This window comes from Brachionichthys hirsutus, chromosome 15 (genome assembly GCF_040956055.1).
Source record: "Brachionichthys hirsutus isolate HB-005 chromosome 15, CSIRO-AGI_Bhir_v1, whole genome shotgun sequence".
Classification (NCBI taxonomy): Eukaryota; Metazoa; Chordata; class Actinopteri; order Lophiiformes; family Brachionichthyidae; genus Brachionichthys; species Brachionichthys hirsutus.
In genome coordinates this window covers 10,303,157-10,330,362 of record NC_090911.1, presented here as the reverse complement: position 1 = coordinate 10,330,362, position 27,206 = coordinate 10,303,157, and the positions used below count along the sequence as shown (strand labels likewise).

At 49.6% G+C, this 27,206-nt stretch overlaps 4 protein-coding genes across 4 annotated transcripts; 3 read left to right on the top strand and 1 right to left on the bottom strand.

Annotated features, from left to right (window-relative positions):
* The first annotated feature begins 183 nt into the window (after nt 1–183).
* copb2 (COPI coat complex subunit beta 2) lies at nt 184–6,206 on the top strand. Its single transcript, XM_068748554.1, has 21 exons — nt 184–252; nt 382–468; nt 663–789; nt 902–1,050; nt 1,232–1,378; nt 1,583–1,682; nt 1,785–1,927; nt 2,054–2,253; nt 2,415–2,525; nt 2,607–2,695; nt 2,775–2,881; nt 2,969–3,112; nt 3,281–3,411; nt 3,532–3,739; nt 3,977–4,087; nt 4,215–4,429; nt 4,546–4,684; nt 4,790–4,927; nt 5,008–5,085; nt 5,279–5,428; nt 5,552–6,206. The coding sequence occupies exons 1-21, from the start codon at nt 199–201 to the stop codon at nt 5,645–5,647; spliced, it is 2,724 nt and encodes a 907-aa protein (XP_068604655.1). The 5' UTR covers nt 184–198; the 3' UTR covers nt 5,648–6,206.
* A 793-nt stretch (nt 6,207–6,999) lies between these two features.
* Nucleotides 7,000–16,242, top strand: LOC137904251 (segment polarity protein dishevelled homolog DVL-3-like). The gene is made up of 16 exons (XM_068748410.1): nt 7,000–7,160; nt 8,899–8,968; nt 9,881–9,996; nt 10,138–10,250; nt 10,365–10,500; nt 11,131–11,221; nt 11,346–11,415; nt 11,585–11,724; nt 11,985–12,061; nt 12,180–12,247; nt 12,357–12,506; nt 13,136–13,267; nt 13,659–13,826; nt 13,960–14,163; nt 15,019–15,195; nt 15,256–16,242. The coding sequence occupies exons 1-16, from the start codon at nt 7,000–7,002 to the stop codon at nt 15,375–15,377; spliced, it is 1,995 nt and encodes a 664-aa protein (XP_068604511.1). The 3' UTR covers nt 15,378–16,242.
* Nucleotides 16,243–16,899: 657 nt separating this feature from the next.
* LOC137904229 (AP-2 complex subunit mu-A-like) lies at nt 16,900–22,958 on the top strand. Its single transcript, XM_068748378.1, has 13 exons — nt 16,900–17,023; nt 18,314–18,432; nt 19,581–19,846; nt 19,919–20,001; nt 20,111–20,116; nt 20,215–20,350; nt 20,444–20,588; nt 20,788–20,805; nt 21,162–21,281; nt 21,422–21,557; nt 21,669–21,766; nt 21,874–21,985; nt 22,085–22,958. Exons 2-13 carry the CDS (start codon nt 18,359–18,361, stop codon nt 22,217–22,219), a joined length of 1,329 nt encoding a protein of 442 aa, XP_068604479.1. The 5' UTR covers nt 16,900–17,023; nt 18,314–18,358; the 3' UTR covers nt 22,220–22,958.
* Nucleotides 22,959–23,176: 218 nt separating this feature from the next.
* pcyt1aa (phosphate cytidylyltransferase 1A, choline a) lies at nt 23,177–26,707 on the bottom strand. The gene is made up of 8 exons (XM_068748653.1): nt 26,594–26,707; nt 26,266–26,362; nt 26,021–26,137; nt 25,581–25,732; nt 25,320–25,398; nt 25,024–25,166; nt 24,733–24,921; nt 23,177–24,638 (listed from the first exon to the last, which is right to left on the bottom strand). The coding sequence occupies exons 1-8, from the start codon at nt 26,705–26,707 to the stop codon at nt 24,414–24,416; spliced, it is 1,116 nt and encodes a 371-aa protein (XP_068604754.1). The 3' UTR covers nt 23,177–24,413.
* Nucleotides 26,708–27,206: the final 499 nt, after the last annotated feature.

The window sequence follows — 27,206 nt, the reverse complement described above, 5'->3', positions numbered from 1 at the left end:
TGAAATGTCTGGTTCTTGTTATTTACATTGACCGTACAGAGGTTAAATAAATGAGCTCATTTATAACAGCTTGAACCTCACAGTTACAAGCAGCGATGTTTATCTCCCCCCCAGCCTCTGAGGCTCGACATTAAGCGGAGATTGACAGCCAGGTCCGACCGTGTGAAGAGCGTGGACCTTCATCCAACTGAGCCATGGATGCTGGCCAGTCTTTATAATGGCAGCGTCTGTGTGTGGAACCACGAAACACAGGTACGATCACAAACAAAAGCCTCACACGCAGAGCGCCAGCATGCAGAAAGACTTGATGCCTATCCCCGCAAAAGGCTGAACTGATTGAGACGATTCAGAAAACGGCTAGAAATACTGTTTTATTTGCAGACGCTTGTCAAGACATTTGAAGTATGCGACCTCCCTGTCAGAGCTTCCAAGTTTGTGGCAAGGAAGAACTGGGTCGTCACTGGAGCGGTGAGTTGCGTCCATTAGTTTGTGTTTGGCTCCAGATTGTGGCAGCTGTATCCCACAGCTTCCAGCAGTGTTTTAGAAGAGACTTGTTTCAAGTGGAGGAGCTTAAATCAGTTTCATTTGTGTGGGTCCTTCTGTCTATTTTTATATGTGCTGTGTTCATTCATTGATGCTCGTAATTTTTCACCACGTGTTAGGACGACATGCAGATCCGTGTGTTTAACTACAACACCCTGGAACGCGTCCACATGTTCGAGGCCCATTCCGACTACATCCGCTGCATCGCAGTCCATCCCACCCAGCCCTACATCCTCACCAGCAGCGGTATGAGAGTAAAATAAGTCTGTTTTAATCTGGTACATTCAGGGCTCTTCTAATTTATTAAAATCTTGTTTCCTGCATATACATGCATGAATATATTTCTGTCTCTGTGCAGACGACATGCTGATCAAACTATGGGACTGGGACAAGAAGTGGTCGTGCAGCCAGGTGTTTGAGGGTCATACCCATTACGTCATGCAGATTGTCATCAACCCCAAGGACAACAACCAGTTTGCGAGTGCCTCCCTTGACAGGACGATTAAGGTAAAGGCCTGCCGCTGCTTTTCATGCTATTTATTAAGTTAGCTTGTCGTTGGCTAAGTACGGTGGGACATCTTACAACAGAACTACAGCTCCTCCAGAGATTATGTATCTGAATCATACACATCATTAATTAAAGGAATCCATTCAATGATTTTCTGTCGTGCCGCCTGCTTTGTTTCAGGTTTGGCAGTTGGGCTCTTCATCTCCCAATTTCACCTTGGAGGGCCACGAGAAAGGTGTCAACTGCATTGACTACTACAGTGGCGGGGACAAGCCCTACCTCATCTCTGGGGCTGATGATCGCCAAGTCAAGATCTGGGACTACCAGGTGAGGAAACTTTTCATTCACGTCCTTCACGGAACGCTGAGAGTGTGCCACTGAACTAACAGCCACTTACTGCTGCTAAACATGGTCCTTTTTTTAGATTATGTATATGAAAATTAAAAGATTAGAATTTTTGGATGACGCTCAATGCATCTTTTCACTGAGGGCTATTTCTAAATTCAGCTAATTTTCTTTTGTATGTTGTAGAATAAGACCTGTGTTCAAACCCTGGAGGGCCATGCCCAGAATGTCTCTTGTGTTAGCTTCCACCCAGAGCTGCCCATCATCATCACTGGATCAGAGGACGGTGAGCAGGAATCCTACTTTTACTTGCCTCTATGCACAAACATCCATTCATGTTTACCTTTTTGAGAATTTCTTCGTGAAACTCCAACTTCTCCCTCTGTAGGAACGGTGCGCATTTGGCATTCAAGCACGTACCGCTTGGAAAGCACTCTGAACTACGGCATGGAGAGAGTGTGGTGTGTGTGTGGCCTCAGGGGCTCCAACAATGTGGCGTTGGGCTACGATGAAGGCAGCATCATTATCAAAGTGAGCGAACGCTATCATTTAACAATAACTGGTGTAACATCAGTATTATCTACTGTATTAAACATGTCAAGGATGACGTACACCAAGCTGAAATGTCTCTCTCCTCTGTCTCCCTCTGCTCTGTAGGTCGGTCGGGAGGAGCCGGCCATGTCTATGGACACCAACGGAAAGATCATCTGGGCTAAGCATAGTGAAATACAGCAAGCAAACCTGAAGGCAATGGGTGATGCTGAAATCAAGGATGGAGAGAGGCTGCCTTTGGCTGTCAAAGACATGGGCAGCTGTGAGATCTACCCCCAAACCATTCAGCATAACCCTAATGGAAGGTCTGAACACAGGCCGCCCTGGCCCTTTAACATGCCTTAAGATATTTTATCCAACCATAAAGGTGTTTTATTCCGCAGCTAGTTAAAAAGAAAAATGCAACTTTACAATAAGATCTTTGACACTCATTTGTGTGTGTGTGTGTTTTTTTAATGTGCACTAGGTTTGTTGTGGTGTGTGGAGATGGAGAGTACATCATCTATACTGCAATGGCCTTGAGGAACAAGAGCTTTGGCTCAGCGCAGGAGTTTGTCTGGGCGCACGACTCGTCTGAGTGAGTTCTGCCGTTTGTAAAGCGATGTTTAACGCAGGGGATGGCGTCGACGGCTAACTGCCACATTCTTTTTAATTACAGATATGCCATCAGAGAAAGCAGCAGCATTGTCAAGATCTTTAAAAACTTCAAAGAAAAGAAATCTTTCAAGCCAGACTTTGGAGCTGAAGGTGAGCCGGGTCGCGTAGCCCGGGTTGTGGAATTGCACTGGTCTTTCTTACTGGGTTGTATTTCCGTTCTTCTCCATAGGAATCTATGGAGGTTTCTTTCTCGGGGTGAGGTCCGTAAATGGCCTGGCATTTTATGACTGGGAAAACACGGAGCTGATCCGTCGCATTGAGATCCAGCCCAAACACGTAGGACTCGTTCACTTGTATCTTTGTCTGATGTCGTGTTGCATCCTGGGCTTTCATCCCCGTTCTCCTTTCGAATGATTTGTCCAGATCTTCTGGTCGGATTCCGGTGAACTGGTCTGCATCGCTACGGAGGAGTCCTTCTTCATCCTGCGTTATATGGCAGATAAAGTGGCCGCCTCTCAAGAGAGCAACGAAGGCGTGACGGAGGACGGCATCGAGGACGCCTTTGAGGTTGGTGTTTAGATACGGATGCACACAACATCCCTTTATTAGGATCTTGTTTTCATTTTAGGAGATGATTTATAATATATAATTATTTTTGTTATTATCTTTGACTTCATATTTAGAAGGGAGAAGTCTTCTCTCTCTTGGAACTGTTATTCACATTTTTTTGTCCAGGTCCAGGGAGAGATCCAGGGGATTGTGAAGACTGGGCTCTGGGTGGGAGACTGCTTCATCTACACCAGCTCTGTGAACAGACTCAACTATTATGTAGGAGGAGAGATCGTCACCATTGCTCACCTGGACAGGTACAAATAGGAATCATTTAAATGACGTCATTAAATGTATAGAAACTCGGGACAAGCGTAACTCTGAATGTTTCCCGGACTACGGCCGTTTTTTACGCCCTTTGCCTTCTCTGCCCACAGAACCATGTACCTGCTGGGATACATACCAAAAGATGACCGCCTGTACCTGGGAGATAAGGAACTCAACATTGTGAGCTACTCCCTGCTGGTGTCTGTCCTGGAGTACCAGACTGCTGTGATGAGGAGGGACTTCGGAATGGCTGACAAGGTGCTACCCACAATTCCAAAGGAGCAGCGGACCAGAGTGGCGCATTTCCTGGAGAAACAGGCAAGGAGCATAGCAGTAGATTTATTTCTATATTCGATTGCACTTCCTTAATGTCAAAAGCAGAAATGATAGAGACGCGGTCTTTTTGTAATAAAATGTTAAGACTTGAAAGTCGACAACAACATTTTACGAGGTGCTTGTGTTGTAGCCGCTGTTAGCAGATGATCCTAACCCAAACTGTACCCGTACTTCGTCCTCCTAGCGTGATTTATATTAGTTTCATTTCTGTCTCTTCAGGGTTTCAAGCAGCAGGCGCTGGCTGTGTCTACAGACTCGGAGCACAGGTTCGAACTGGCATTGCAACTGGGAGAGTTGAAGATCGCCTATCAGCTGGCCGTCGAGGCAGAGGTCAGGGCATGCTAGCCGTACTTTTCTGACAAACTACAGCCGATGACATCCTTTCCCCCTTCTTAAAACACTTCCAGAGGATTGACAAAGGCTGACGGTACGTTTTCTTATATTTGTTGTCATGCAGTCGGAGCAGAAGTGGAAGCAACTGGCTGAGCTGGCGATCAGCAAGTGTCAATTCGGCCTGGCCCAGGAGTGTCTGCACCACGCCCAGGATTACGGCGGCCTCCTCCTCCTTGCCACAGCCTCCGGTAATGCCACTATGGTGGGCAAGCTGGCTGAGGGGGCAGAGAGGGATGGCAAGAACAACGTGGCCTTCATGACCTACTTCCTGCAGGGAAAGTGAGCCCCCCCCCCCCCCCCCACACACACTTGTATGAGATCAGAAATATGCATGTATTAGTTCCACAGAAGAAGGTGACAGCCTGTGTAATGGTTCTGCCTTCTTTCCTCCTCAGGCTGGATCAATGTTTAGAGCTTCTGATCAGGACAAACCGACTGCCCGAAGCTGCCTTCCTGGCTCGCACATACCTGCCCAGTCAGGTGTCTCGCGTGGTCAAGTTGTGGAGGGAGAACCTGGCTAAGGTCAACCAAAAGGTGCTTCTGGTTTTGTTACCGAAAGCAAAATAAACAGCCAGCATCAATCTAGCTGATGAAAACGTAACTTGGTGTTTCTTTAAATCTGCTGGATCTTCATTGCAGGCGGCCGATTCCCTCGCAGACCCCACGGAGTATGAGAACCTGTTCCCCGGGCTGAAGGAAGCCTTTGCAGCCGAGTCTTACCTCAGAGAGAGCTGCTTGGGCACGACTAGGCCGGCCAAAGACTATCCTCTCGTCACGGTGACTGTTAAATGGACGCATGAGGTGGTTGTGTTGTGTGCAAACAATGTAATGTTTTAATAAACTCGTGTATGTTTCAGCTGAATGAAGACAGGAATATTCTTGAGGAAGCTCAAGGATACGAGCCCAAAGGAGCCCTCATTCCTCCTGTCTCTGAGGTTTGTCTAAATTGATCCGGTATTAGCATTGTTCGCGCAGTCTGAAGTCCCCCCACCTTCCCTTTAATCTGCAAAAAAAAATGTCATCGTCTGAATCACAATAACGGGGCAGTGATTAATCATGTTTAATGGTGGAGGAATTGATCCACATTAATATTGAAACTTGATTTCTCTCTTTTTCTGGATCACACAGGCGAGTGTTGAGTCAGTTCCTGCAGCAGCGGCAGCTGCGATGTCTTCACTGGCTGAGCCTGCTGCTCCAACAGCTTTGAACACAGATGAGGAAGAAGAGGAGGAGGAGGAGGAGGAGGAGGAAATCCCGGCATTCCCACACCAGGGAAATGTTAGCCTCTTCTTTCTTCTATCTATCCTTTCCTTGGAGTGTTCTCTCCACAACGACTCGTACAACCCGATATGACATCTCCGATCATTTTGAGAGAATAACATGCTCCTTTTTTCCATGCAGACTCTGGATGAACTTGAAGTGGACCTGGATAACATGGAGCTGGATGACATCGACACCACAGACGTTAACCTCGATGATGACTTCCTGGATGATTGAAACCAGCCGGCGCTCTTTGAAGCCTATTTAAAAAGAAAAAGAGACCAAACCCTCTCCTTTTGTCCTGTTTTTATATTTGTCTTGAACAATATTATATATTCATTTCTGCCAGCTGGCTTGACTGACTATGTGAGCTATGATTGATTCTCCGAAGAAATATAGAGGGATCACTTCAATTGAATGCTGCAGTTTGTACACCGTTTGAGGATTTTTCAGCGGCTGTTCATTTAATAACTTACGCTTCAATTTGTGTTGACTCAATTCATTCAGTCCAAAATAAACTTTAGCCACTGTACATATTCACGTTTGACTTCAGAGTGGTCCATAACTAAAACTTTACCGTGCGAGCGAGTTACAGCCAAGTCACTGCTGTTGCGAATTAAATAGAAGGGAATACACTCCAAACCTTCTGAGGAATGCATTTGTTGACATTCTTTTCTTGATAGAGAAATATTCCTTTGACAACAGCAGATTAATTTAGAAAATTAATTACCGGTACTAGAAAATACTCAGACCGTATATCTCCGGTATCATTGCTGTTAATAAAAGTTATTATTGAACCCTGGATTATATATCATACTGTATTTTTATTTGACTGTTGTTTTATTTTCACAATAATGAAAATGCTATAGAAGATCCACTCACAGCATTAAAGAAGGGGGAAAAAATCAGTGATCCAGAATCTACATCTGCATCCATATCCACCTGGGGCGTTAATCAGCTCTTTCTTATCCTAGGATTAACTAACTCCTAAACAAAGTTTAATCACGACATGTTGTGAACAAAGAGAAATTCCCACACACAAAGACAAATTAGGAGCCCTGAATGTGTAGGAGCGCATGGAATCTGTAGTTCCCCTCCTCGCCTGTGGGCGGCGCTACCCTCGAGACGCACTGACGTTTTTCCTGCAGTTTCGTGCGCAACAAAGTCCCGAGCTCGGCTAACGAGAAGGGAAAGATCGACCCTTCTTTTGGATTGTGTATATTGTTTCTGCATTTTCAAACGGGGGGTTTCACGATATTTGTGCGCGTTTGGCTGCAAAGTGGAATTGTAATATAAACGAGGAATAAAGCTATCAAGTCTTTGAACGGTGTTCGAGCGCTTTGTGGGAGAGCCAAGGTGGATTTTTTTTTAAATAGGAAGGCAAGGCGGAACATTAGCGAGCTGGCGTAGAAAAGGAGACCCAGGACTACGCAGCGTTGTCGGTCAGCCAGGGAGAGCCGGGTGGACCACGGCAGAGCCGCCAGCCAGCCAGCCAGCCAGCGCCACAGGGAGTCCGGGGCCCGAGAGGGAGCCTACCGGGCCCTCGTCTTGATGCAACCCTGCCCGCCTCGCCTTAGCCGCTGTCCGAGATGGGGGAGACCAAAATTATCTACCACCTCGACGACCAGGAGACGCCGTATCTGGTGAAACTGTCGGTGCCGGCGGACAAAGTCACTCTGGCGGACTTCAAAAATGTCCTCAAGAAACCAAATTACAAATTCTTCTTCAAATCAATGGACGATGACTTCGGGTAACTGGGTCTAATGTGATTAACATTCAGAAGGCGTAACAATACTGGGTTTCCTCTCTGTCGTCCGCCGCTAAACCTGCGTTGACGTGATTTTAGCCTCATCCCGCGGGCTTTGGCATCGGGTTTTAACACTGCCTGCCTGCTTGTCCGATCATTTTGCTGGACACTTTGCCGAAACGCCGTTCCTTTGTTAGCCGTTAGCGACCAGCTCGTAGCGTTAGCAGTTCGACCCCGTTTGTTTACATTGCTCGTGCGGCTACTAGCTTGCGAGACTTCGCCTGACCAAGTTTGGTATTTGTCACTTTGTCTCAAGCGCGGAACGATCTTAAACCGTTTAAACCTGCGGAATGGATAATTGACAGGACTGATGTTATCCTTGCGAGGGTGGCTTTCATAATGTAAACTTTAGTGTGTGGCTAATGTGTGCTATGTGTATGCTAGCAGGCTAATGTATGTTATGTGTATGCTAGCAGGCTAATATCAAGGGTGTAAACGCAGTAGAACGGCCGGTTCCAGTGAGTCCAGCTGCAGCAGGCCCGTGCTGCTGCTGCTGCTGTTGTTGTTGTCTATTAGCCAGAGGAATGCGGAGTTGGACGCAGGAATGTCCCTGTCCATCACCGTGGCAGCTTTATGAGCGTGTCCTTTTTGTGTTAAAACATGGCAGGGAGAACCAGATGTTTTATAATCCCCCCACGGACAATACACTCTTCACTGTGGTTTCCCTAAGTAGATTTTTGTCGTCAAACTGTAAGCAGGGTGGGGGGGGGGGGGGGGCAAACAAGCTCTTGGATATTTGCAAAATGGGAAAGAGGTGCTGCTTTGGGAGAACCCTACACCACAGCTATTCGTGTCCGGAGGAGTGAAGGTAACAGTTTGTAAATATCCCACTGAAACCTTTCCTCCAAGGAGTATCTGTGGAAGCAACCTGTCAGACTGAATAGACTCTGGCGCCCATTCGTATAAGAATGACTGGCTGACAAGGTTTTAAAACTAGTTTGACATTAGGTGCGTTTACATAGACACATGTAATCTGGTTAAAATCCCGATCGGAATAAAAATGCTTCATGTACACACCCAAATCGGAATAGTCTGACCCAATCTAGCTCGATCCGATCACAATTCTATCCCGACCGAGAGGGGTGGTTTATACCGATTTGTGATCCGATCAGGGCGCATGAAAACACTTATTCCGTTGAGACCATCCAGGCGGGAGATATAGGAATGCAGATCCTTCCTGTTCCTTCCGAGCATAATTATTTTAAGTATAAGTATCTCAGGCAGAAGTGAAAGCTTGAGCAAATCAGTTACAAAGACACCCTCTATGGTTTTTTGGTTTCTATCTGTGCTGCATTGAGGTTGCGTCCCTCCCAATATTCTGCCTTGGATTCCTTGAATGTGTTGTTTCGTCACCTTGGTGAAAGAGCAGTGAGAGGGGTTTTGTCTTTGCAGAAAGGTTCAAAGAATACATTTATATTGGTGCCCTTACTTCATTCCACATTAATCAGTACTAACATTCTTTATAGGCAGAATTGTATACGTCTCTAGGCAGTAAATATCGAGTATTGTATACGTCTCTAGGCAGTAAACATCGGTAGTCCTGGTTGTCAGTGTCTGTTCCGTCTGGTAGAAGTATTGCCTGTCTCCATTTCCTCTAAATGCATCCTCATGTTTTATTGCCCCAGGAGTGCTTTTGTGTTGGGAAATGGTAATTACTGACAGACCTTTGTTCTCGTTACAGGGTTGTTAAGGAGGAAATATCCGACGACAATGCTAAGCTGCCCTGTTTTAACGGACGTGTGGTATCATGGGTATGTTTCATGATTTTGTTTCATTTGAATGAAATACCCCAATCTCGTTGTTTAAGCCTCACGACATGTCCTCTAACAAGATATTACAAAATTCTGTCTTTTGCTTGAAATGCCAAAGTGTTGAGTTAATTTATTCTAGTATGGTTGTAATTATTGGTTTCATTTCAGGGTTCTCAACACTGTGTGTGTGTGTGCGTGTGTGTGTGTGTGTGTTCCCCCTTGAGGACTGTTGAAATGTTCCATGTACAACAGAATATTGTCTGTTACAGCCTGTCCATCTGTTTGTCCCCACCGATCAGCTGTTGTTTCAGTGAGCTGACTGACTGACCTCTTTGGGGGGGGGGGGGGGGCTGGCTATCATCGCATCACAATAGTTGTACTTTGTTGTCCCGTGGAAAACAGATTTGTATTTTCCCATCCAAATGTGTTTCGTACACCTCAGACATCCTGGTATAAATGAACTCCTTCGCCTCTCTGAACAGAAAACGACTGGACGCTGTAAAAAGGGGTTAAAATGTGATGCTTGAACTTTGGAAATGAACAGCTTTTTTCTGCTGTTTGTAAAGTATAATCGAACGAGCTTTTGTGTCTTGAATTCTAGTTCTGGCAGCCGTATTCTGGTCCCATTGCACGTCAGATACGACACGGGGGGGGGGGGAGGTGCTGCATTATAATCATAAATAGTGCCGAGGGAGTGGGACTAAAGGGCAAAAGAAAAAACAACAGGAATGTAAACAGTCCAATGTGATAATCTGAAAATATTCCGAGTCGTATTTTTCCCTGCAGAGACTCGTAGATTCCTCCCATGTTGGATCCAGGTTTTGGCTCAGTCTGTCCTAACTTTGCGAGTTGTCCTTTTGGTGCCTTCTTCCCTCTCATCTCTCTGACTGATCCGGTTCTCTCTGTTCACAGCTTGTCTCCGGAGACGGCGCTAACGCAGATGCAGGCTCGGTGGCAGATTGTTTAGAGGCGGCGCCCCCGCTGGAGAGGACTGGGGGCATCGGAGACTCGAGACCCCCTTCTTATCAGTTAGTACATCAATTCTATTCTTAATCAATCAGACATTTGTTGTTGTCCTATAGAAAATGGTCGCTGTCGTATAACGATTCTAATTCTTCTTATCTCACCTCCCTTTTAAACTCCGCTTTGCCGTACGTCTCTGCTTGAAGTGGGAAAGCGGCAAGCGGCCGGGACAGTTTGGACAACGACACAGAGACGGGCTCGGTGGTGTCGCACAGGAGGGAGCGGGAGAAGTCGAGACGCAAGCACGCCAGCGACCACGGTCAGAAAGGTGTTTTGTTCATTCCAGTTTCTTCTCCCTGTTCAGTCGCATCACTTCTTTGTCCACAGTTTTACCATCTTCTGATGCTTCCTGACCGTTCTGTTATTTCTGCAGGGGGGAGACAGAACGGCGTCTCGTCACGAACGCAGGGACGCGGGGGCCCCGAGTTTGACAGCTGCTCATCCTTCATGAGCAGTGAGCTGGAATCCACTTCCTGCTTTGATTCAGAGGATGACGACGCGACCAGCAGGTTAGGTTCCCAATAACAGGCATACGTCTCCAGTTGGAGTTTATGATGTGTTTTCCAGAGACTTGTAATCTAATTGCCTTGTGGGTTTTGTGGTCGCCCCCCCCCCCAACCCCCCCAGGTTCTTTCCCAGGCCTCATAGAAATGTTTGCAACATAATGAAAGCATCTCTCTGCGCTTTTCCTGTTTATGGGGATAAACGGCATTAACATAGAAAGACATTTTTCGCCTCCTTGGATCGTGTTGTCGGGTCATAACTTTTAAACGAAGTGGGTTAGGTGCCGTTAAAGCTGGTCCCGTCTCCTGGCAGGCGCTTCCTTCATTCAACGGTGTTTAAAGGGCTTCTTATTAGTCTGTGTTGCTCGTGGAAAAGGCTCGAGTTGGATGTTATTGGTGATTAAAAAATGCCTGCTGTTGTGTTTTTAGTTCATCTTTTACCTGATAACTGAATTGATAGTTTATTATAGGGTGGATTGTCTTCAGCAGGGGTGTTTAGCTTTCGCCCCCCCCCCCCCCACCCAGACTCCATCTGGTGCATGGTTAGGGATCATATCCACATTTTGAGTCACAAGTTGATTGATTTTTCTCCTGTGCACATAGATTCTAAAAAGGGTCTCTTCTTCCTGTAATCAGATTCAGCAGCTCCACCGAGCAGAGCTCCTCTCACCTGATGAGACGACACCGCCGCCGCAGACGGAAACCTAAGGCCTCCAATATGGACAGGGTGAGACCGCACACGCTTCGGACGCATCGGACTTGGATCAGCCCCGGATCCGCTTTTGTTAGAATCTCGTACCAGGTTGTGACTTGGGCTTCTTTCTCCTCACAACGCTTTCCTTTTCCTCCAGTCGTCTTCGTTCAGCAGCATCACCGACTCCACCATGTCCCTGAACATCATCACCGTCACTCTCAACATGGGTAAGTCCCACAGCCGTGTGGACGCTGCACACAGAGTGAATCCCTTTTATCGGGAATCGTCCCGAGCTTCGTTTTCTGGAATTAATTTCACAAGACGGGGGGGGGGGCGTGTTTGGCGTCGCCGCTGCTTCGCCTCACTCTCGGACGTGTGTGTTTTCCTCCTTTACAGAGAAGTACAACTTCCTGGGCATCAGTATTGTGGGTCAGAGTAATGAGAGAGGAGATGGAGGAATCTACATTGGCTCTATCATGAAGGGAGGGGCCGTGGCTGCAGATGGACGCATTGAGCCTGGGGACATGCTTCTCCAGGTGTGTGTGTGTGTGTGTGTGTGAGCGAGATGCATGCATCAGACGAACATTTTTTTGTGTTCGCATGCGTTGGAGCGGGACCAGGAAAACGTGTGTGTTGAGTTTGTGTTTATTGTCAGCACTCATTCAGATGATCATTTGTAAAAGCGTTGCAGTGCTTGGCTCGTCCTTTGTCGTCATAATGAATTACTGTATATATTTTTTAATACGAATATTTGCTCAGAACCTGAGCGGTTACTGGATTAGCTTCTCTTCTCTAGGTGAACGACATCAACTTTGAGAACATGAGTAACGACGATGCGGTCCGAGTGCTTCGGGACATCGTGCACAAGCCAGGGTGAGCAGCACGCGGGCGAATGTTAATATTCACCAGCGGATGCTTGGGCAGCAATATATCGAACCCAAGGAAATACTGACCTCCAGCCAAGCTCAGTCTCTTCTGTGTCTGTCATCAGCCCCATCACTCTGACTGTGGCCAAGTGCTGGGACCCCAACCCTCGGAGCTGCTTCGCTCTGCCCAGAAGTGGGTTTTTGTTTCCGTTTGAACTGCACATGCATTTTTTATTTAAAAGTCTTCCTCTGGCTCCAGTAATATCTCCGTCACTAACCGGAAATCGTGTGTGATTCACCAGGCGAGCCCATCCGGCCGATCGACCCCGCCGCGTGGGTGTCCCACACGGCGGCTATGACCGGGGTGTACCCGGCGTACGGAATGAGCCCTTCCATGAGCACCGTCACCTCCACCAGCTCCTCCATCAGCAGCTCCATCCCCGAGACTGAGCGTGAGTGACATCGCCCTTTTTGCAGATGCCAGTTACGATGCTTAAATCCAAAACGACTAAATCCTGACTCTCCTCTTTACATTTATTTTGTTTTTAACCCTTTTTACTATTTATACAGTTTCATACATGATGCATAAAATCCACCTGGTTTTTCACGTGTCAAGACTTTACTTTCTGAACATTCGGCTTGTGTTCTGGAGCCCCTCCACACCCCAACCTACAGAAATGTAGAGCGGTCCTCCGCTTCAGACAACATCTCGGGGGAACCGGAGTACGAAGCCTGGCCCTTCCCTCTCCCGACATTCCTTCTCTCTGTTCCAGCTTTTCCTGACTTCAGCCTCTGATAATCCATCCACTCTTACTGTTGTCGGAGCTAAGCCATAACTCACAAAGATCGCCCCGCTCCTCAAGATTTAAAGTTTTTTTCCTACACTATTTTCTTACAAAACAAGTCATCTTTTTTGTTGCTGAAGAATGTGAACAACCAGGCTGAAACATTCTGGGACGCAAACAACTTGCTTTTTGGAGACTGACCTTGCATAAGAAAAATAGAACCTCCTCAATTAGGTATGCAACATGCGCTGGGGTTACCACGGTAACCGTTGGCTTGTCCTCTGATCTTTTCCCAGGTTTCGATGACTTCCACCTCTCCATCCACAGTGACATGGCAATCGTAGCTAAGGCCATGGCCTGCGCAGAGTCGGGTCTGGAGGTGCGGGACAGGATGTGGCTCAAGATAACCATCGCTAACGCCTTTATCGGTATGTCTTTGAAAATGGAGGACAGGGTCCAGCAGGACCACACGAAACCTGCACACCGTTTCAGCATCAAAATCACTTTGTTCCCATCTGAATATTCCCATTGCAGGACATTTATCATCCACCGTGTAGATGAAGCGTACATTCTATCATCATTAGAAATGAACGCCGCGATTCAAAATGAACTGTTTCTGTACACAAATGATTCGCTACATGCATCTGGTGATGTCAAAAAGATTTCTTTATTGTAGTCGTATCATCTTCTCTTCTTCACTAAACCAGATCTGCGAACATTAAAATTAGCCAAGGAAAGATAAATGACTCCTAAACACACAGACTCCTTGTCCATCTGGTTTGCGTGTCCGGTACCCGAGATGCGTGTCTCTGTCCTCAGGCTCCGATGTCGTGGACTGGCTCTTCCATCACGTGGAAGGGTTCGCCGATCGCAGAGAGGCCCGCAAATACGCCAGCAACCTGCTGAAGGCCGGTTACATCCGACACACCGTCAACAAGATCACCTTCTCTGAACAGTGCTACTATATCTTTGGAGACCTCTGTGGCAGTAAGTGGACGCTCCGCTCGTGGGTTAGGTCGGTTTTTAAGTAAAGCAAAGCTCATCGCCGACTTCCTGGATCTTCCGGGACGAACTTTAACGCCTCCGGTCTTAGTCTGACTCCGATGCGTCTTTCCCCCAGACATGACCCACCTGTCTCTGCACGACCATGATGGTTCCAGTGGAGGTGCGTCTGATCAGGACACCGTCCCCCCTTTGCCCCACCCTGGGGCAGCCCCATGGCCCATGGCCCTGCCGTACCAGTTCCCCATTCCACACCCATATGACCTTCCACAGCCTTTCCACGGTGGACCAGGAGCCGGCAGTGCAGGAAGCCAGCAGAGTGGTGGGTGCAGTCGACTTAGTAAATGTCCAGTAGCCACGGTAACAGCAGACCGATGATGGGGGGGGGGGCAATGTTTTATAATGGTAGAATAAAATAGATATCTGTAGCAAACACATGGTTTCCCCCCCCCCCACAACACAAGACTTCAGGCAGAACGCCAGAGCTCACAGGAGAGAGAAGAAGATAAGGATTTAACAAGCGTCAAGCCTGACGTTAATTCACGTGAGCCGCGTTGGGTATCGTGTGAAAGAGCAAAGCACATCTTAAACCTCGGCAGGTTTTTTTTGAAAGTATCTGTTTGCACGGAGGGAGACGAAGGAATCCTCGGGAACACGTTGCAGATTTTCGTTTGTTTTCATAGCCAAAGCCAGATGTGAATCTCGGCATACATGTTTTATCTCCATACTCCTCTGTGTGGTTACACGCCAAAGAATGCTGAAGTTGGCTTTACTTTCAGAGGGGAACAGTCGAGCTCTGCCTCCCAGCAGTTCCAAGTCTGTGTTATCGGCGTGTTGTATTTTCGTATGTTTGATGTGTCGAAATGGAAAGCTTAGAAGGTGCGGTTTTTAGTGGAGGGAAGCGGCTGAACCAGCCGTATCTCACTGTCATATGAGGATTCTCAAAAACTCTGCGTGTTTAACAAACTATTAAATGTAAAGCCTTGTAAGCCTGTGGAAGGCGGCGAATGCTCAGTGACCGTGTCTGACTTAATCATGCGTCTCCCCTGAGAGTCACAAACTGGGTCACCTTCTTCTCCAGTGTGGCTGGTGGAGGGCTGAGAGGATTTTAAATATCACACTGTGTTTGTTTATTACACTTGAATAGTAATCATCGTCTCTTTTGCTCCGTCTCCAGGAAGCAGTGGTTCCAACTGCAGCAAAAACGACATCAGGAAGTCGGGCGGCAGCGGCAGCGAGACCGAGATCAGGAGCCACCGGGCTCCCAGTGAGCGCTCGGCGGCGCCCCCTAGTGAGCGCAGCATCCGTAGCTCCGTCAGCCATCGTAGCGCTGCCTCTCATTCGATAGCCTACAGCCCTGGCCTGGTCTATGGCCCCCCTGGCCTTCCCCCGCAGCCCCCGCACCTGTCTACAGCTGCCCCTGGCGCACCCCCAGGCAGAGAGCTGGCCTCTGCGCCCCCCGAGCTGGCGGCATCAAGGCAGTCCCTGCGCCTGGCAGTAGGCAGCGCTGGAGAGTTCTTTGTAGACGTGATGTAAAGCAAGGTTTGTCGGCCAATCGTGAAGCAGCAGCAGCTTTCAGGTGTCATTAGGCTGGGGGGGGGGGGGGGGTTAGAAGTCTGACCTGACCAAAGACTTTTGGATGAAATGGATGCAATCCTGTCGTGTTGTCGGCTGAAAGAGAACGTTCTTCCTCTGCTGTGCTTTTCTCTCTAGTAGTAGCGGCCATACTTTCTTCAGTGAAGAAACCCCCTGCTAAACATGGAACCAAAGCAACCCTCTCTGTTTCCACTCCTCGCTGGGGACGAGTTTGCATACGGACAAATAAGAGATAAAGAGCAGGAGGGGCGGGGGCGGGAGTGGAAACGGACGGTTGAGGAAGATGACTCGGCGCTTTTCTGCACGGATGTTTTTTCCGACGGTCTCCCCGTCCTCTCTGTCTTCCTCGTCTTGCGTTCTCTGCACTTCCCCACCGCTTTGCGTCGAAACGTAGCGAAAGAAGCCTCTTCCTTCCCTCCTGTTCTTTCAATGCCTCACGACCTCGGACGAAGAATAAACACGACAAGATGGCGGCGGCGGCAAACACAAACTGTTCACACTATTCAGACGTTTAAAATGTTTGCTCGATTTAGGAGAGGAAGAAATTGAAATGTTTGTATGTAGTGCAATAGAATTACAGTCCTTACAGTAAAAAAAATGCATTTGTTTTATTTTTTTTGTGTAGTTGGGCACAACTAGTTTAATTTTAACGCTAATGAGCATTCGTCTGCAAGAGTCATTTTTTACACAGCTGCATTTTCATCTGTTAAACCAGAGCATTTTCAGACTCTGCTGGGGGGGGGGGAACAATTCTTATGTCTTTCACACTACTCTTTTATCAAGGAGAACATTTCTTTTTATTTATAAATATAATTTTATGACTTTTGTGTGTGTGTTGTGGTTTGATTCGTGTAACGTGTGTGTTCATAAAGCAGCAGTTTGAGTTGTTTGTTGTACATCAGGTCATGTTTGCATTTAAAGGTGGATTTTAGACTGAGCTAATAGGAGTGTGTGTGTACGTGCGCGTACATTTTAGGTTTGACTGAGAACAGGATGACCCTTGGCAGAATGTTCTTTTTTTTTTTACTTTAGAGAGGTGATTAGGTCCAAACTTGAACCTAAAACAGTCTGATCAACTGGACGGAATAAATCCAGACCACCCACAGAAACCAGTGGTTTTGAATGATAAAATATTTCTAGTTTTCCCACATGGAAAAATAGTTTTCTTGTTCCCCATTCCCTTGAGATTCGAGGGTAAACTCGATGTTTACTCTAGATTTAGAACATTCAATAGGAGCACATCAGTTTAAAAAAAAAATGGTTGAGACCCAATCACGCTGAAGTCTTATATTTACATAATTAATCCACACCCGACCGTGATAATTAGCGGGCAGCGAGTGTGGACCTCAGAAGAGAACAAGGCCTGGGTGCGGTTTAGACGACGTCTCTGCAGCCGCGCCTTTTCCTGTCAGCGGAACGGCTGTGCGTAAGAGACGGGCGGGTCAGCTGACAGCTCGCGCAGCCAGAGAGGAGAAGAGCGGAAGCGGGTGTGTGTGGACTGGGGAAGCCGCCTGGATCCCTGACATTGGCTAAATCCGAGGCGCACGGGGGCGAGGAACACCGGTGGCGTTGGTGAAAGAACTCGGGTGAGTTCACGGAGTCGATGGGACGACGCGTATCTTGTCAGAATTTTGACACGATAGTCGATAACCGTGGCAGGTAATATTGAACATCGGCGGCAATGCTAGCGTTAGCAATGTTAGCTGCAGCTCCGTTTGGCTAACAAAAAGCTAGCGGCGTAAAAAAGTGTGGCGGAAGTGATATTTCCTACAAAATAAAAGCACACAAATTCGCATACCTCTAGCAAATCAATGATATTACCTTATTGGGTAAACTTAAATATATATATATATAAACATTGTTTTCTGTGTGTTGGTAGAACCTGCTAACGATGCTTGATGAATCATCTGGTATTCTAATTCTCACTAAACGGAAGTCCCGCTGTGTGCTCCCGCTCTGCTCGACGTCGGCTCGGTGAACATCGGCGCTCAGCTAGCATCTTACCGTAAGCTAAATTAGCTTGCTGCTACTGTTCCGTCTTACTCGGTCCATTCTCCCATCACTTCGATCCTTCCCGAAGGTCAAGCCTCCGTGGGCCGCCGGAACGCTAGCCGGGGAAGAACGTGGCGCACGGAGCTGAGCTGGCGGACGTGTCGCCGGGCGAGGAACAAATTGCAGAATACGAAAAAATGTGTGAACGTCGTGAGGCGGCCCGTGTAAGCAGACATCTCGGCTTTCGGCTAATAAAAGGGCGATTAAATCCCCCTTCACAAGATTCGTGCTCGGGTTATTCGATGGCTCCTTCGTGCCTGTTTCTAGCGGGGTTTGGGGCATATAATTGTTGTTTTCTATCCCTCCTGTATTGATTGTTATCTGGTCTGTGCCTTCGAGGAATTTCAAGCTTTCCCCTTCGTCCTCCCTGGTTTCCAGGAAATTCACACATGAAAGAAGGAAACCCTCTGAACGTGTCGCTCTTACCCAGGAAAGCGCGACACGTTGGCTCGTTTCATCCATTTTAACGCGCCTGCTTTAACGGCGGCGTGTGAATTTCACGCGTCCGTGGAAGTGATTAGCCAGGCTGCGTGTTAAACTACCGTTAATCTCATTTGGGGAAGAAAACATTTGTGGTCTCTTGATAGCCTGTGTTGTAGTGCTGTTTGGTGCGTGCGCGCTCACGCACGCGCTAAACACTCATCACCGCGGACGGGGGGGGGGTTGACTCAGCTGGCGATAAGTGATGTGTGTGTGAGGCTGAGAGGATGTGAAGGACAAGCGCGCCCCTGTGCTGGTGGTCTCTCACGCACACGCACCGCTCTCACTTCTCCATGGCGCCCCCTTCCTTTCCTGTAACGTCTCTCTCCTCTCCTCCGTCTCAGGGGTTTGGTTTCGCCATGGCCGGTCGGGACTGAGAAGCAGCTACAATGATCGGAGGATTGTTCATCTACAACCACAAGGGGGAGGTGCTCATCTCCCGGGTCTACCGTGACGACATCGGGTACGTGGGGGGGGTTACAGACCGGCGTGCACCGCGTCTCGTCCTGCGTCTGCAGCCGTCGGCAGCTCCGGTATCGTCATGGCGACTGTTCAACGTGGTTATCGCTGCGCGTGATTCGGTTGTGAGGGCTTTGGCTGTCGCACCTTTCATGTTGAAGTCCAGGTTTTGAATCAGGAGAGGTCTTGTATTAAACCCAAACGACTTCCTGATGCTCTCGGGTGAAATCGTGACGTCATCATAAGCTCCGTTTTGACTCGTCTTGTGTGCGTCAAGCACAAAAATGTCTCTCGTGCATTTTTGTCTTTCTCCTCGCCTTTTACTTCATCCTTTTTTCCCCTCTCTATCACCATTTTCCTCCATCTGTCCATCCTGTAGGAATAGGTAAGAGACGCTTGAGCCCATCAAGCATGCCCCCCTCCCCCCCCCCCCGCCCATGGCCATCTATCAATGACCCCTTGAAACTCCAAACTGCATGCGCACTGATGCCACAGTCGACGTCTTTACACTAAAGCATGAGTCGCCTGTCATGACATCACAGCAGCGATAAAACGGTCGGGCGGAGCAGAAAGCAGGTCCGGTCCTCCTGGACTTTTAGCGATTGCCCTAACAAACGTTTAGACGTCGATGTTTTGATTTTCCGTCTCGGGAACGTTTAGTTCTTTGTGGTGCCGTGTCCAAACGGGAACGCCGGTGAGGGTGGAGCGGCCGGGGCTGAATACTCGGCTTCAGATGGGATGTCTTCTTTTGTTTTTGTTTTTTTAGATTCGTCATGTTGAATGAATGTTAAGCTAGAAGGTTGAGGGTTGTATTCCTGAAGATATTCCAGCTTGAGATCAGATTCCTGAATCCTTTTTTTTCTGTGAAGCTCCTGCCTGGATCTCAGCCTAAACTCTGATACCCCCCCCCCCCCCCCCCAAACAACGCTCTCTTGTCCGTGCTAACACACCAGCTCCAGGCGTCTTCCTCCATTTGGTTTCAATAAACCCCTTAATTCCAGAATCATTTGGTTATCCAGCACAGAAATTGGACGTCTGGATGTTTGTCACGGGGGCAGGGCGCCATTTTGAAAGCGTGAACCGACTGCCCAATCGTACCCCCCCCCCACGCAAACGTGTGACTCCTCCTTTCCTCTCGCCCCCTCCCCTCAGGCGCAACGCGGTGGACGCGTTCCGCGTCAACGTGATCCACGCCCGGCAGCAGGTCCGATCGCCGGTGACGAACATCGCCCGCACCAGCTTCTTTCACGTCAAGCGCTCCAACATCTGGTTGGCGGCCGTCACCAAGCAGAATGTCAACGCCGCCATGGTGTTCGAGTTCCTCTACAAGATGTGCGACGTCATGACGGCCTACTTCGGCAAGATCAGCGAGGAGAACATCAAGAACAACTTCGTGCTCATCTACGAGCTGCTGGACGGTAGGAGCTCGCCGGCTCGCCCGTCGATCCGGATGAACCGGCGCCGTGTCCTGATTGGCTGTGCTTGTTTAGAGATCCTGGACTTCGGCTACCCCCAGAACTCTGAGACCGGCGCTCTGAAGACCTTCATCACCCAGCAGGGCATTAAGGGACAGGTCAGTGGGACCGGCTTCATCTCTACTGCCAAGCGATACAGCTGAGCGTTGTCACGGCAACGTTGTCCTTTTGCTTTCTTTTCATGGCCCGGACCACGTCGCGGTGCAGCACCAGGTAACGAAGCACCGACGCGGCGCGCTCGGTTTCCTCCCCGCTGATGTCGCCCCCCCCCCGGTCATGCGTTACTCTCTCCCCCCCCCCCTGTGTCTCAGACTAAAGAGGAGCAGTCCCAGATCACCAGCCAGGTCACGGGGCAGATCGGCTGGAGGCGCGAGGGCATCAAGTATCGGCGCAACGAGCTTTTCCTGGATGTTCTGGAGAGCGTCAACCTGCTCATGTCGCCACAAGGTCCGTCTGGCGGCGGCGCGGCGGGTTCCGAAACGTTTCCACGTCTTTACCTCTCAGAGAAAGCGCCGTGAACTCTGCCCCCTCCCCTTCCAGGCCAGGTCCTGAGCGCCCACGTGTCGGGCAGGGTGGTGATGAAGAGCTACCTGAGCGGGATGCCCGAGTGCAAGTTCGGCATGAACGACAAGATCGTCATCGACAAGCAGGGCAAGGGCGGCGCGTCCGACGAAGCGGGGAAGAGGTGAGCGATGCGACGACGGCGGGTTGTTGACCCGAGCCCCGCCCGCATTTCTGACCGGTATTACCTGTCCGTTTGCCCCGCCTCTGTTCTGAGTGTCTCGATGTTTAGAAGTCGGACGCTCCAATTTATTTGATTTTTCTTTCCTTTGGATGCATCTCTCCTTTCTTTCCCTCTTTCTTTTCTATGTGCTGTACCTCAGTGATTTAGGGGGAGGAAGGTACTGTATTAAGTGTCCTCACCCTCTGCCACATCAGACCCCCCCCCCCACACACACACACCCACCCACCCACCTACAGATCAGACAAGCTTTGTGTGGGATGGTTGCCTGCATGACTTTTGACACCCAGCAGGGCTTGTGATCTGTTCGGTTGCACCGTTGTGTGTGTTTCTCTGTGTCTGCGTGATGCTAGCAGCTGTCTCTGTGTGTTCCGTCTTCATAGCTCCTTTTTTAAACTGCACGTAAGATGAGGGAAAGTCGTAGTTGTAGCCCCCGCCATCAGTAGTTTGAGCAGATGTAACTCTTTCTTTTGTCTCGCCCGTTTTGTTTCTGATGCGTTTCTTTCCTCCCGGCAGTGGGAAGCAGTCCATCGCCATCGACGACTGTACTTTCCACCAGTGCGTGCGCCTCAGTAAGTTTGACTCCGAGCGCAGCATCAGCTTCATCCCCCCCGATGGCGAGTACGAGCTCATGAGGTCAGTGGATGTTTTGGTTTCGTCTTAACGTGACGGAACGATGGCAGACGAAGCGTCCGTCGCGTGTGTTTTGTTTTATGAGAAAGCTGTAGACAAACGATCGTAGAAATGACCTCCGCCCCCCCCCCCCCCCCCCGCAGGTACCGCACCACTAAAGACATCATCCTGCCGTTCAGAGTCATCCCTCTGGTCAGGGAGGTCGGCCGCACTAAACTGGAGGTCAAGGTGGTCATCAAGTCCAACTTCAAGCCGTCGCTGCTGGCCCAGAAAATTGAGGTGAGCCGCTGATGCCGAAACGAATGAATCTGCTCGCTTGTCCTCGCGGGACGGCGAGGTCGGCGGTGGGAGACCCTGATTGCTTCGGGCGGTTCTTCCTCATCTCCTCAGGTGCGTATCCCCACGCCTCTCAACACCAGCGGCGTGCAGGTGATTTGCATGAAAGGAAAAGCCAAGTACAAGGCCAGTGAGAACGCCATCGTCTGGAAGTGAGTCGCTGCTCTGCCTGAATCCAGAATCTCTCTCTCACACACACACACACACACACATGCGGTATGTCACCTCTGTGTGTGTGTGTGTGTGTGTGTGTGTGTAGGATCAAACGCATGGCTGGCATGAAGGAGTCTCAGATCAGCGCTGAGATCGAGCTGCTGCCCACCAACGATAAGAAGAAATGGGCCAGGCCCCCCATCTCCATGAACTTTGAGGTCAGAATGCATGCAGTTCAGTCCGTGCCTGCTTCTTGCCTACGTCTCCCATCATGCCTCTGACGCGTGGCTTTTTGCCCCCCCCCCCCCCCCCTGCAGGTTCCTTTCGCCCCGTCTGGTCTGAAGGTGCGCTACTTGAAGGTGTTTGAGTCCAAGCTCAACTACAGTGACCACGACGTCATCAAATGGGTGCGATACATCGGCCGCTCCGGCATCTACGAAACCCGCTGCTAGAGCGGAACCCCCCCCCCCCCCCGGCGGCGGGCCGACCACCTCTCCATCTATCTCTCCATAATGGGTTTTTTCCTCCTGCTTCCTCCCCTTCTTCCTTTTTTAGCTTCTCTCATTCCCCCCCCCGTCCCCCGTCCGAACTAGCTGTTGGAGATTGAATTTACACCCTAAAAAAAATTATATATAAATGCACAGATATATGCAAAATGTGAACCGTTGTATCGTATATATCTCGTAGTGATGCGTAAACCTGTAAACGGCAGGCGATGCAGGTGACAACCACGGGGAGACCCGAGGGGCGTGTCCCGCCCCCCCGGTGGTCCCGCGGCGACCGCTCGTTAGCTGATTTGCTGTTGTGGTTTGAAATGAATCCTAAACTCCACTTCCTGTCTGAGCCTTGGCCCCTTCCTCCGTTAATCTCTTTAGTGTCTATTTGACCGGTGATTTTAGGATCAAAGGTCAACCGCCATCATTCCTCACGGGTGCTGGGGTGGGGAGGGGTTGGCACGGCGGATTGATATTGTATTGCTTCCTTCCCGTGAATATTTCCCAGTTATTCCCAGAATTCAGTGAAGAAAGTCAGAATGAAGTGATGAAGGGAAACAGTCCAGACGGTCCGATCCTGACGAGCGCCCTCACAACTCAGTGGTGGGGGCTCCCCCTGGTGTTTGCCTCATCGCTGTCTGCTTCATGTTTGTTGCCCTGGTGACCATTCTGTTCAATAAATTCTGACTGTAACCAACCCCCCCCCCCCCCGGCCATGACTTATTTTTGATCACTTTCTCCTGGAGGGTCCGTGTCACATGACCTGTGGGATTGCTAAGCGATGGTGACGACATCGATTTATTTTTACCCTTTTTAGATCAATCTCTCGACCGTTAATTTGTTGAAATCTGAGGCGACTCATTTCATGTCAAAAGTCGTACGAATAATTGAAACACACGGTTTATTTTAGTACGACTTTACTGTCAATCTTCCTCCACACACAGGACAACAGTAACACGACTGGGACACTTGCTGTTAGAACATTTACAGCAGCAGCAGAACAAAGGAAGATTCCACAGCAATCGAGGCAAGGCTTCCCGAAACGCGGCGTAGCACCAGTTTAAAGGCTGAATTCCTTCCACCATTTACACTCGCTTTGTACCATCTAATACCAGAAGGTTGAACACATACCCGGGGAACTCCTTTGCTTCTTTAAAAGCGGACACGCCCCCACAAGCGGGGTCGCCGTCTTTGGGGAAAACCGAACCCAGGACAGAAATCACGGTGACGCAGGACAGAATCTAAAACGTGTGACCCCCCCCGACTGTTGCTTTGGCAACAACGGCTCTGTTCAGAAAGGGAAAAATAATGTTTTGTATTGTTAATCTCAGGAAATCCAGTCAGCTTTAGAGACGGAGGTGGCTTCAGAAAGTTGGGACGCGTCAACGCGGACCCGGTCCTCACGTCAAAGTTCCCTTTCTGGCACAGGTCAGGATCGAACAGACAAATGTAATCTCCATCTTTGCTCGTGTTGATTCGTCGCTCTACACGCGTGGAATGAAAGGAAAGGCTCTACAAAAATAAGTGTTTTTTTTAATTTACATCTACATATAAAATGGGCTTTCCTAGACGCCACCACAGGCTTCCCTTTCAGCAGACAAAGAACATTAATTATTACTCTACGCACTTAAGTCGAAGCTGAACCCAGATCTGTGGCCAGATCGCACATTTCCAAACAGACGGACGAGCTCGCCTCCACGTCTGTCGGATAAAGCAGCTGCTGAGATGACGGTTAACGCTCGACTCCCAGATCGGATGTAACCCGGAGTTTCCTCAGCTCCGAAAAACCTCGCCAGAGATATTCAGCAGCGTCACCACGAGGCCTCAACCTGCCCCCCCCCACAGAACAAAATACATGCACTGCCCCCAACAAGAGACCAAAGACCTGTGAGCCATCCCGCTAAAGCTAGAGGAACATTCCTGCAGTTATCAGAGTGACAGCAGCTCGCTAACCAGTGACTCGTGCTAACCCTCACCGACTGTTAAAAGGACAAAAACCGACAGTTAAAAACGAGAGCGGTGTTCAAGTTACCATGACGACCAAGTGCTTAATATAAACAAAACAAATCAATGGAAGCAGGAGCTCTGAAGCCACACGACTGGACGGCTCGGTTAACCGGCAGCCCCGACACGGGAAGGATTCGAGCGCGCCTTAGTTTTCATCGTCGTCGTCGTCGTCGTCATCGTCGCTGATCAGGTACCCGCGGGTGCCGCTGTGCTGCGGGGGAGGGGAGGGAGGCGGGGACGTCTTGGTGAAGAAGGGGAGACGGAAGGTGGGGGAAGGGGAGCGCTCCTCGCGGGTGGGGCTGCTGTCGGGGCTCTGCCTGGGGCTGATGGCCTGCAGCATGCGGCCCTTGCCTTCCTGCAGCATGTGCTTCTGCGGATCAGAGATGGAAGCCGATCGGTTTAGTGCAGCGACACGTCAGCTAGCCCTCCAGACAGAGGAAGAGTAAATGAAGGAGGATCCTCACCAGCGCCCCCTCGGGACCGAACATCTGCAGGAAGTTTCCGATGAACTCCCTGGATTTCTCCTCCCACTTCTGGATGAGGTCGATGCTCTTCTCCTCCACCTTCTGGACGAACTCTTTGCTCTTCTCCTCCACGTCACGCACCTTCCTCTTCACCTTGTCCACGCGCTCCTGCAGGTGGTACTTCTTCTCCTGGGAAGAGCAGAGGGGTAGGGGAGGGGGGACAAAGCCTGACCATGAAGGATGTCACGCGCCGACCGCTACCACGGCGCGGAGGAGGAGCCCGGTTCCTACGTTGATGTAGCTGACGTTGAGCTCTTTCGCCGTGTAGCCTCTCTGAAGGTTGCGTCGGACGTAAACGTCGTAGTCGCGTACGATGCGCGTGATGATGTCAGAGGTGGAGATGCCTTCGGTGCGCTGGGTGGGGGCGAACATTCCTGGGGAGGGCGGGACACCGAAGCAACACGGCGCCGTTGGATGCTGAATCAATTGCGGAACTTCTGAATTAATTTTTGGAGCCTCACACACAGTTTTTTTAGTGCAACCCCACATCTCGCATGACTTTGGAGGCGGGGCTATTTTGCGCTCACCAGCAGCCTTGATGTGCTTGTAGACGTCATTGCTGCCTGCCGACGAGTACGGAATGTCATCGTGGGCCACAAAGTCGATCTAGAGACCATCATCACAGTAAATCCAGAGCTAGAGGTTATAAAGCAGCAACAGGCGGACCGACGCGAGGCCCGGGGGGGGCGGGGTTAAAGCAGGCCTGGGGCGGACCCACCCCGACTCCTTCCTGTAGATTATTTGACTACCTTCCACCCTCCTTGGCTAACCGGGCGTCATCCACTCACTCTGTGCCTTTCGAGGAACTCGGGCGTTAAAGTCCAGGGAGCGTTTCGCACCACTTCGTCCACGTAGCGGCAGTGGCTGACGGCGTCGTAGCGCTCGTCCTCGTTCATCACCGTGAAGCCCTTGTATTTGCGGGTCAGAGCGTCGCTGCACACTTTGAACAGCGAAAGAAAGACAGGAATTGCCGCTTGAGGAGCTCCCCAAGCTTGTTTTTCCCGTATTGCAGTGAAAAAAAATGCATAAATATCATCCTGTGACCAGATCGCCATGGTAACCATGCGAGCCGAAACGCATCCAGTTCACGCGGAAGATAACTTTTACAGCTAGCTGAAGACCGATCTGAAAACTTCAGGTCAATCCACAGTGTTGGTGGATACTACGGCCTTGTTGTCATAGCGACGGCGTTTACCCCTGCAGATGATGAACCGTGACTCACTCTTACCTCCGACAATGAGGTGTGTGTTTGGGAAGAGGCATTTGGCCTGCATCAGTGCTCTGGCGTGGCCCGAGTGAAATATGTCAAAGATTCCATCGGCATAGACTCGGACCGGTCGGTCGGCTGCAGGAGAGACGGGACCAAAAACACAGACACGTGAGACTGATTCTGCATAGAAGGAACACGCATGTTTGATTTGGATCGCCAAAAGGCATCAGACAGACGACCGGAACGCTGCGAGGAGGACTCACGTGGCGTTCCCCTCTTGGCCTCCTCCATGTTGACCCTCTCGTAGGGTTTATCCGCTGGCTGCAGCTCATCTGCGAAAGGTGCCGGGTGCTTCAGTCCCTGAAAGAACCGCACGGACACGGAAAACAAACCCACAGCTGAATAAATTGCTCTTCCAATTCCTCCACGCACGATGATCTGACCAGGAAGTGAAGGTTCGCCGCCGGTGACACTTTGTAAGATCTGTTTTCTGCACGATGCACGCTGTGGGTCGAAACTACCCGAAGCCTCATGTGGAGAGTTTAACTGTTCGTACCACAGGCCTCTATTGACAGCACTCGGCTGACTCACCACAGTACATCTGGGGATTTTCCCGGGCCTCTCGACCTCCTCGGCCTCCCCATTGGAGCCCTCCCTCCTCCTCTTTCTGGACAGCAGGAGTCCGCTGGAGCTCTGAGCCTCCATGGATCTGTGTCAAAGGGCAAACCCACGCGCTTATTTCCCCGTCTTCTCGCATGATTAAAAAGAGAAACGCACGCGCGTGACAAAAGCTAATTCCTTGCATCAGAAATAAAGGATAAAGGCTATTTAAGATCATTTCAAGCCACCTGGTTCAACAGAAATCACTTTGCTCTGGAGCGTACAGAAAAGTTCAACCTTCATTTGCCATTTCCAAAGATCAAGTGTGACTGAGATCAAGTTAAGTTTTGGCATCAGGAGACCCGGTCCGGTCTGGTCCGGTCCGGTCCTTGTGTCATACAGTCAGCTGGACGACTTTCTGCTGACCCCACAGACCGCTGAGGTTTTATTTTCAATAATAGCAAACAGAACTCGAAGCTTTCCACAATATCATTTAGACGATTTATTCATTCCAACATTTTAAAAGTCACTTTCAACAATAAATAACCAGTTTGACCACTGATTCATTCATTAATCTTTGTCTGAATTCATATTTGAAGAGTTA